Below are 11036 nucleotides of genomic sequence, written 5' to 3'. Positions count from 1 at the left end.
CCCTCAAGAGTCTTCTCCAACACCATAGTTCAAAAGCATCAATTTTTCGACTCTCAGCTTTCCTCACAGTCCAACTCTCACATCCATACATGACCACTGGAAAAACCATAACCTTGGCCAGATGGACCATTCTCTAACAAATGCTAAATGATCCTCTCTAGACAGAAAACACAGAAAGGGTGTATAAACTCAAACCCAAAACAATAAAGTAAATGGCAATGGAATCATACTTATCAATAATTACCTTAAATGTAAATGGGTTGAATGCCCCAACCAAAAGACAAAGACTGGCTAAATGGATAAAAAAAACAAGACCCCTATATATATTGTCTACAAGAGACCCACCTCGAAACAAGGGACATATACAGACTGAAAGTGAAGGGCTGGAAAAAGATATTCCATGCAAATAGAGACCAAAAGAAAGCAAGAGTAGCAGTACTCATATCAGATGAAATAGACTTTAGAACAAAGGCTGTGAAAAGAGACAAAGAAGGACACTACATAATGATCAAAGGATCAATACAAGAAGAAGATATAACTATTGTAAATATATATGCACCCAACATAGGAGCACCGCAATATGTAAGACATAGGTTAACAAGTATGAAAGGGGAAATTAATAATCACACAATAATAGTGGGAGACTTTAATACCCCACTCACACCTATGGATAGATCTACTAAACAGAACATTAACAAGGAAACACAAACTTTAAATGATACAATAGACCAGTTAGACCTAATTGATATCTATAGGACATTTCACCACAAAATAATGAATTTCACCTTCTTCTAAAGTGCACATGGAACCTTCTCCAGGATAGGTAACATCTTAGGCCATAAATCTAGCCTTGGTAAATTCAAAAAATTGAAATCCTACCAAGCATCTTTTCTGACCACAATGCAGTAAGATTAGATGTCAATTATAGGAAAAAAAAAACTATTACAAATTACAACATATGGAGGCTGAACAACACGCTGCTGAATAACCAACAAATCACAGAAGAAATAAAAAAAGAAATCAGAATATGCATGGAAACAAATGAAAATGAAAACACAACAACCTAAATCCTATGGGACACTGTAAAAGCAGTCCTAATGGGAAGGTTCATAGCAATACAGGCTTACCTCAAGAAATGAGAAAAAGGTCAAGTAAATAACCTAACTCTACACCTAAAGCAGCTAGAAAAGTAAGAAATGAAGAACCCCAGGGTTAGTAGAAGGAAAGAAATCTTTAAAATTAGGGCAGAAATAAACGTAAAAGTATCAAAAGAGACCATAGCAAAAATCAACAAAGCAAAAACCTGGTTCTTTGAGAAGATGAATAAAATTGACAGACTCATCAAGAAACAAAGGGAGAAAAATCAAATCAAAAAAATTAGAAATGAAAATGAAGAGATCACAAAGGATAGCATAGAAATACGAAGGATCATAAAAGACTACTATCAGTAACTATATGGCAATGAACTGGACAACTTGGAAGAAATGGACAGATTCTTAGAAAAGTATAACTTTCCAAAACTGAACCAGGAAGAAATGGAAAATCTTAACAGTCCCATCACAAGCATGGAAATTGAAACTGTAATCAGAAATCTTCCAGCAAACAAAAACCCAGGATCAGACGGCTACACAGCTGAATTCTACCAAAAATTTAGAGAGGAGCTAACACCTATCCTACTCAAACTAACCCAGAAAATTGCAGAGGAAGGTAAACTTCCAAACTCATTCTATGAGGCCACCATTAGCCTAATACAAAAACCTGACAAAGATGCCACAAAAAAAGAAAACTACAGGCCAATATCACTGATGAACATAGATGCAAAAATTCTTAACAAAATTCTAGCAAGCAGAATCCAACAACTTATTAAAAAGATGATACATCATGACCAAGTGGGCTTTATCCCAGGGATGCAAGGATTCTTCAATATCCACAAATCAATCAATGTAATACACCACATTAACAAATTGAAATATAAAAACCGCATGATTATCTCAATAGATGCAGAAAAAGCCTTTGACAAAACTCAACATCCATTTATGATAAAAGCCCACCAGAAAGCTGGAGTAGAAGGAATATTCCTCAACCTAATAAAAGCTATATATGACAAACCCACAGCATACATTATCCTCAATGGTGAAAAATTGAAAGCATTTCCCCTAAAGTCAGGAACAAGACAAGGGTGCCCACTCTAACCACTACTATTCAACATAGTTTTGGAAGTCTTAACCACAGCAATCAGAGCAGAAAAAGAAATAAGAGGAATCCAGATTGGAAAAGAAGAAGTAAAACTCTCACTGTTTGCAGATGACATGATCCTCTACATAGAAAACCCTAAAGACTCCACCAGAAAATTACTAGAGCTAATTAACAAATATAGTAAAGTTGCAGGGTATAAAATCAACACAGAGAAATCCCTTGCATTCCTATACACTAACAATGAGAAAACAGAGAAATTAAGGAAATAATTCCACTCACCATTGTAATGGAAAGAATAAAATACTTAGGAATATATCTAATATATATCTAATAATATATTATTAGATGTATATCAATATATATAGCCAAAGTAATCTTAAGAAAGAAGAATGGTACTGAAGGAATCAACCTGCCTGACTTCAGACTAGACTACAAAGCTACAGTCAAGACAGTATGGTACTGGCATAAAGGCAGAAATACAGATCAATGGAACAAAATAGAAAGCCCAGAGATAAATCCACACACCTATGGACACCTTATCTTTGACAAAGGAGGCAAGAATATACAATGGAGAAAAGACGATCTCTTTAACAAATAGTGCTGGGAAAACTGGTCAACAACTTGCATAAAAAATATGAAACTAGAACACTTTATAACACCGTAAAGAAAAATAAACTCAAAATGGATTAAAGATCTAAACATAAGACCAGAAACTATAAAACTCCCAGAGGAAAACATCGGCAAAACAGTCTCCGACGTAAATCACGACAAGATCCTCTATGATCCACCTCCCAGAATATTGGAAATAAAAGCAAAAATAAAAAAATATGACCTAATTAAAATTAAAAGCTTTCGCACACCAAATGAAACTATAAGCAAGGTGAAAAGACAGCATTCAGAATGGGAGAAAATAATAACAAACAAAGCAACTGACAGAGAACTAACCGCAAAAATATACAAGCAACTCCTGCAGCTCAATTCCAGAAAAATAGATGACCCAATCAAAAAATGGGCCAAAGAATTAAACAGACATTTCTCCAAAGAAGACATACAGATGGCTGACAAACATATGAAAAGATGCTCAACATCACTCATTATTCAGTTCAGTTCAGTTCAGCCGCTCAGTCATGTCCAACTCTTTGTGACCCCACGAATCGCAGCAAGCCAGGCCTTCCTGTTCATCACCAACTCCCGGAGTTTACCCAAACTCATGTCCATCGAGTCGGTGATGCCATTCAGCCATCTCATCCTCTATCGTCCCCTTCTCCTCCTGCCCCCAATGCCTCCCAGCATCAGGGTCTTTTTCAGTGAGTCAACTCTTTGCATCAGGTGGCCAAAGTATTGGAGTTTCAGCTTCAACATCAGTCCTTCCAATGAACACCCAGGACTGATCTCCCCTAGGATGGACTGGTTGGATATCCTTGCACTCCAGGGGACTCTCAAGAACCTTCTCCAACACCATAGTTCAAAAGCATCAATTTTTCCGTGCTGCTTTCTTCACAATCCAACTCTCAAATCTATACATGACCATGGAAAAACAATAGCCTGGACTAGACGGACCTTTGTTGGCAAAGTAATGTCTCTGCTTTTTAATATGCTATCTAGGTTGGTCATAACTTTCCTTCCAAGGAGTAAGCGTCTTTTAATTTCAGGGCTGCAATCACCATCTGTAGTGATTTTGGAGCCCCCCAAAAATAAAGTCTGACACTGTTTCCCCATCTATTTCCCATGAAGTGATGGGACCAGATGCTATGATCTTAGTTTTCTGAATGTTGAGCTTTAAGCCAACTTTTTCACTCTTCTCTTTCACTTTTATCAAGAGGTTTTTTAGTTCCTTGTCACTTTCTGCCATAAGAGTGGTATCATCTGCATATCTGAAGTTATTGATATTTCTCCTGGCAGTCTTGATTACAGCTTGTGCTTCATCCAAGCCCAGCATTTCTCATGATGTACTCTGCATATAAGTTAAATAAGCAGGGTGACAATATACAGCCTTGACATACTCCTTTTCCTATTTGGAACCAGTCTGTTGTTCCATGTCCAGTTCTAACTATTGCTTCCTGACCTGCATATAGGTTTCTCAAGAGGCAGGTCAGGTGGTCTGGTATTCCTATCTCTTTAAGAATTTTCCACAGTTTATTGTGATCCACACAGTCAAAGGCTTTGGCATAGTCAATAAAGCAAAAATGGATGTTTTTCTGGAACTCTCTTGCTTTTTTGATGATCCAGCGGATGTTGGCAATTTGGTCTCTGGTTCCTCTGCCTTTTCTCAAACCAGCTTGAACATCTGGAAGTTCACGGTTCATGCATTGCTGAAGCCTGGCTTGGAGAATTTTGAGCATTACTTTACTAGCGTGTGAGATGAGTGCAATTGTGTGGTAGTTTAAGCATTCTTTGGGATTGCCTCTCTTTGAGATTGGAATGAAAACTGAGCTTTTCCAGTCCTGTGGCCACTGCTGAGTTTTCCAAATTTGCTTGCATATTGAATTCAACACCTTCACAGCATCATCTTTCAGGATTTGAAATAGTTCCACCTCCACTAGCTTTGATTGTAGTGATGCTTTCTACGGCCCACTTGAATTCACACTCCAGGATGTCTGGCTCTAGGTGAGTGATCACACCATCATGATTATCTGGGTTGTGATGATCTTTTTTGTACAGTTCTTCTCTGTATTCTTGCCACCTCTTCTTGATATCTTCTGCTTCTTTTAGGTCCATACCATTTCTGTCCTTTATCAAACCCATCTTTGCATGGAATGCTCCCTTGGTATCTACCCCACGCCTGAGGTCAGGGGCTGCGGCCGAGAGGAGCAACCCCACGTCCAAGGAGCGGCGGCTGCATGAGTGCAGGAAGACCAAGAGGAGCTACTCCAGTTCAAGCCAGGAGGGGCAGCCATGAGGAGATACCACTCAGTCATTATTAGAGAAATGCAAATCAAAACCACAATGAGGTACCATTACACACCAGTCAGAATGGCTGCTATCCAAAAGTCTACAAGCAATAAATGCTGGAGAGGGTGTGGAGAAAAGGGAACCCCCTTACACTGTTGGTGGGAATGCAAACTAGTACAGCCACTATGGAGAACAGTGTGGAGATTCCTTTAAAAACTGGAAATAGAACTGCCATATGACCCAAAAATCCCACTGCTGGGCATACACACTGAGGAAACCAGAATTGAAAGAGACAGGTGTACCCCAATGTTCATCGCAGCTCTGTTTATAATAGCCAGGACATGGAAGCAACCTAGATGTCCATCAGCAGATGAATGGATAAGAAAGCTGTCGTCCATATACACAATTGAATATTACTCAGCCTTAAAAAGAATACATTTGAATCAGTTCTAATGAGGTTGATGAAACTGGAGCCTATTATACAGAGTGAAGTAAGCCAGAGAGAAAAACACCAATACAATATACTAATGCATATATATGGAATTTAGAATGATGGTAATCATAACCCTGTATGCGAGACAGCAAAAGAGACACAGATGTATAGAACAGTCTTTTGGACTCTGTGGGAGAGGGCAAGGGTGGGATGGTTAGGGAGAATGGCATTGAAACATGTATATCATCATATGCAAAAAGGATTGCCAGTCCAGGTTCGATGCATGATACAGGGAGCTCGGGGCTGATGCACTGGGATGACCCAGAGGGATGGGATGGGGAGGGAGGTGGGAGGAGTGTTCAGGATGGGGAAGGCATGTACACCCGTGGTGGATTCATGTCGATGTATGGCAAAACCAATACAATATTGTAAAGTAATTAGCCTCCAAAAATAAAAATAAATAAATAACATAACTCTACACGTAAAGCAACTAGAAAAGTAAGAAATGAAGAATCCCAGGGTTGGTAAAAGGAAATAAATCACAAAAATTAGGGAAGAAACAAATGCAAAAGAAACAAAAGAGACCGTAGCAAAAATCAACAAAGCTAAAAGCTGGTTCTTTGAGAAGATAAATAAAATGACAAACCATTAGCCAGACTCATCAAGAAACAAAGGGAGAAGGATCAAATCAACTAAATTAGAAATGAAAATGGAGGGATCACAACAGACAACACTGAAATACAAAGGATCATAAGAGACTACTATCAGCAACTATGTGCCAATAAAATGGACAACTTGGAAGAAATGGACAGATTCTTAGAAAAGTATAACTTTCCAAAACTGAACCAGGAAGAAATGGAAAATCTTAACAGACCCATCACAAGCACAGAAATTGAAACTGTAATCAGAAATCTTCCAGTGAACAAAAGCCCAGGACCAGACGGCTTCACAGCTGAATTCTACCAAAAATTTAGGAAGAACTAACACCTATGCTACTCAAACTCTTCCAGAAAATTGCAGAGAAGGTAAACTTCCAAACTCATTCTAAAAAATAAATAAATTTAAAAAAAGATTTTTTTAAGTGAGCATATATAAGAAAGAAGAGATGCAAAGAGAATGAACTTTGATATAGGATACAACCTGGAAGACCTGAGAAGTATCTTCCAGTAAAGCAGGAGAAAAACAAGAAACTGTGATGTCATGAAAGTTAAACTGAAAGAGTGGGGAGGGAGTTGAGAAGAAATGGGCTGTGACAAATGAATAATCAAACATTAGAATTATGGCAATTAAATCATTATTCCACATAAATCCACAGAAAAAGCCTCTGCAGATTCATCTAGATTGTTTTAATGTTAACTCATTTTTCTCAACGCCATTTTAAAAAATACCTATTCTTTCTTCAAAATTCAATAAACTGTTATTATTATATCTTAAACTAACTTTGACTCTATGTATGGGTTTTCTCTTCTCTCAGTATGACCATGTATCTATTCTCCACCAAAACTCGACAATTTATGGAGACTTTTATTTCTGTTGCAAAAATGTGGTGAGAACAATCCTCTGGATAGTTTCAATTTATCTCAATTTTTTGGTTGATTTCAAAAATTTAGTTACTGGGAATAAATATTAAGTTAATCTTCATGAGAACAAAGGTTAATTTAGATGGATTTGGGAAGGGTTGACATTGCTATGATGTCAGTTTATCTCATACAAGGATACGATTTAACCCTTAATCTGTTCAATTTCTATCTTGTACATTTCAACAAAATTTTAGACCTCTTTAGTATGACTTGAGGGTTTCCCTTGTGGCTCACACAAGGTAAAGAATCTCCCTGCAATGCAGGAGACCTGGGTTCGATCCCTGATTTGGGAAGATTCCCCCAGAGAAGGGAACAGCTACCCATTCCAGTATTCTTGTCTGAAGAATTCCATGGACCAAGGAGCCTGGCAGGCTACATGGGGTTGGAAAGTCAGACACAACAGCATGAATTTCACTTTCACAGTATGACCTGAACACTTAGAACTAACTTCAGCAGAGTGTCCAGGACTTGGTAGATATAAATCAAGGTGTAGGAAGAGCAAACAGTGAGTTTAAATGCCTAATTTAGGCAGTAGGTCAAAGAAGATCCAGGGCTCAAGGCCCTGGCTACTTAGCATCAAGTCTCAAGTTCAGCTCCTGGTATGTGACCTTAGTACATCTGCCTGGCCAGAAGGTAGAGAGGTTTTTATCAGTTATGCCACTCTTTCTGTGGGTCCTACTGAGAGTAGCCTGACAATGACCTAGACCCTAAGAAACTGAATAAAACCTACTCCCATCCTGGTAGTTTCACAAATCTCCTATTGTAATGCAGCTACCTATTTCATGCTTTTACAAGTAGGTTGGAGAGTTTAGGACATGTGCCCCCATATGGCACATCCTTCAATTCACACTTTATAGCATAAGCTGCTTCCACAGAAACAACATTCTCACTGGGGTAGTTTCTTCTATACACTTCCTTCTTCCTGGTCCAGCACTTCATGGAGGTCCTGGTCCCCATGGCAGGACCAAGAACAGCAGTGGCACTTAGTATCCCTGAAGAAATGTCAGACTAGAAGTAGGAAATGGCAAATGCCACTAGGAGGAAGAGGGGACCTGTGATGACCCTCTCAGGTCATCTCAGGAGTCACCCTTCAATAATCAGAGGGACATTTAAAGGACTGGTAGTTCTGGCACTGTGCTGAAGGCCAGAGTAGGAGATATGCTGTCTGTGTCTGCAAACAATAATTTTATCCTTCCAAGCTATTGGCTATAATCTTGTTATAAACTATGTTACTGGCTTAATCTTGACACACAATCCCCATTTAGCAGATGACAAAATGACTTGAAAAAGTTAAACAAACTTGCCCAAGTATCCACAGCTTGCCAGGGACAGGGCCTAGGTTTATCCTCGTTCTGTCTGAACCTGGTCCCCATGCTCTCAATGATCACATGTGTCACTTCTCACCATCTCCCAAGACCTCCTGCCTCACATCCTCCCCAGAGCACAAACACACACACTTGGCACACTGAGCAATGCTGCAGTGATTTTATTAGAGTAAGCCTCATAGAGACCACATGAGGTGGGACACGTATCTGGATTCCAGCTTCAGTTGAGGAGAACAGGGCAGGAAGCTTGAGTGCACACTGGCATCCCTGGCAAAGATCATCTCACCAAAGACGTCACACTGAGAAGTAATCCTGAAACAGTGCTCACCACTGTGGACACTCTATAGCCAGAGCAATCCTCATTGAAAATGATGGAACTCTGGAAGGGAATAGGAGGAGAAAAGACAGGACCTGAGCCCACAGCCAGGCTATCCTGTCTCCCCAGGATCACCTCATACCTCACCCTCAGGGATTCAGCCCCATCCCCCACAAGAACCTCTGCCCACAGACCCACCACTGGACAGGGGGCTGCCAGCAGGCACCAGGGGGAGGATGGCTCCCTAACAGGCCAGACACAGGTGTCAGGAGGAAGACAGAGGCTCCAACCATGCCAGGGAGGGGAGGAGATGACGAGGGTCATCAGGGCACAACCAGGACTAGTCCTGAGATAGGAGCAAGGTGCTGGAGACTGGGTTTGGGTCACACCTCTTGCACCTGAACCTCTTCTGTCAGGTGTGCTGGGTGGATGGAATGTGCATGCAGGAGTCATAAACAAACCCATGTGCTCTGTGTGTTCCTATTACTGCATGAAACTCTCTTTGCAGAAAACCTCTCGTTTTGAACAATCAACAATTTGAGGAAAATGTGTTGAGAAAGACTATTCACAATCTCCAGTATTACTTGACAAGAACAAAAATGGAAAGATGATTCTTTGGGAGATACACTGCTTGCTTAGGTGAGCAGTCACAGATACCTAGAATCCTCCTCAGGAGCCTCAGGCACCACAGTGAAACACCACAGTGAAAATTCTGGCTTGTGGACATGGAGACCATGTGGGTGGAAATGGGGCTCTGAGCCAGAGCAATGGCCATCAGAGTGGGAACAAGAGGTGACGAGACCACTGGCCAGAAACTTCACTTCTAAAGCCAGGGACTCCTTTTCAATACTCCTAAAGTAGAGCTGACAAGACTCTTACACGTGTGTGAGCTGAATGCTTCCTTTTCTGCCAAACATTAAAATTCTAGTCCTCCAATACTAGCTCCTCTCACTGAGGGAAAAAAATCACATGACTCAAGACACTTGGCCTACTGCATTGATATTACAACCCTATTCTGTGTGTGAGCTGACTGGCATGATACAGGCATATTCAGTAACAAGATGCTGGATGTGCAGATGGACTGCACTTGCATATTACAGGTGTTGCAGGGTGAAGCAAAGGGTTTATGTGTTTCTTTGTTTATAGCTCTTGTCTGTCACATATCCCATGACTGCATGATCTATTCCCATGTGGCATACTGCACTATGTATGTGAGTGGGCAGGGAAGGGTAGGGGATGAAGAGAGTAAATTACCACAAGTTTTATAATGAAAAGCTTGGCACGAAATCCCTCCTCATTGAAGCAATCCAGGAGTTTTCCCACAGCTTCCTTTTCCTCATCCATAGCATCAACCAAATCAAACGTTGAGTTCAACAATGTTTTGCTTCCAAGAAACACCGTACCAACCGCTCCATAAAACACAGGGCAGGCTTCCGCTGAAAGCACAGACAGAAAGCACCTTAACAAGAGGATTACCAGAGTAGGAGGTTCCTGTTTCTCACCACTTGATAGAACTCACATTCAAAGCTTCCAGACTCACCTCCCACAGAGACCCGCCCTCTCCCAGGACTGTTTACATTCCAGACAGAAAATCTCCCAGCAAAGGGAGCAGTAAGAGGGGGTAGGCCTGGAGACCCCTCTGCCCTTGACCACCACCCCAGGCATACCAGCCTGCTTCCTCCCTTCTAATGAGCACCACTACCCCCAAACTAACTATCCCCCAGTGTGTGCATAGCTAATGACCCTTCCAACCCCACACCACTCCTTCCATTCAAAGACTGAAAGCCTCAAGGAGATTGTGCAGGACTCCTGGGCACTGATCAGACAGTTGCCCTCAGAATCTGCCCCTGGAAGCGGCTTGGACAGGACTGGGAAGGATGCAGTGAGACAGCAACGGGCAAGGATCAGGAGGGCCATCTGGACCCTTCTTCCTACCCTCACGCATCTCAAAGATCAGCTCTCTGGTCACCAGCAAGGCCAGCAAAAGCAGTGGTCCCTTCATTGTGGCAGTGGCTGGAGTCCTCTGCTCAGGGCAGGGTTTCTGTCACTTTATAAACAACTAGCTCCCTGAACCCAGCCCATGCCCCTCCCAGGAGGAACACAGGCCTATGGCAAGGCTCCTGGCACAGGTGGCTCCCTGGGCCCTTGGGCTGTTTACAGTGGAAGCTCTTCCTACTCTGAGAGCAGAGCTAAGACTGGGAAATGTGAAGATGTAGAAACAAAGAATAGCTGTTGGGCTGGGGAACTGGTAACAATTTAGACTATAATTCTGCAACATAACAGAATTGCCAAAC

The 11036-nt window shown here is 41.2% G+C and overlaps 1 protein-coding gene across 1 annotated transcript; it reads right to left on the bottom strand.

Moving 5' to 3' along the window:
- Positions 1-8703: 8703 nt before the first annotated feature.
- LOC133050931 (androgen-binding protein homolog) lies at positions 8704-10744 on the bottom strand. The gene is made up of 3 exons (XM_061135240.1): positions 10684-10744; positions 9997-10178; positions 8704-8805 (listed from the first exon to the last, which is right to left on the bottom strand). Exons 1-3 carry the CDS (start codon positions 10742-10744, stop codon positions 8704-8706), a joined length of 345 nt encoding a protein of 114 aa, XP_060991223.1.
- Positions 10745-11036: the final 292 nt, after the last annotated feature.

Source organism: Dama dama, chromosome 4 (assembly GCF_033118175.1).
Source record: "Dama dama isolate Ldn47 chromosome 4, ASM3311817v1, whole genome shotgun sequence".
In the NCBI taxonomy this organism is placed as follows: domain Eukaryota; kingdom Metazoa; phylum Chordata; class Mammalia; order Artiodactyla; family Cervidae; genus Dama; species Dama dama.
The sequence above is the reverse complement of the archived record's forward strand: the minus strand, read 5'-3'. Positions and strand labels throughout refer to the sequence as shown.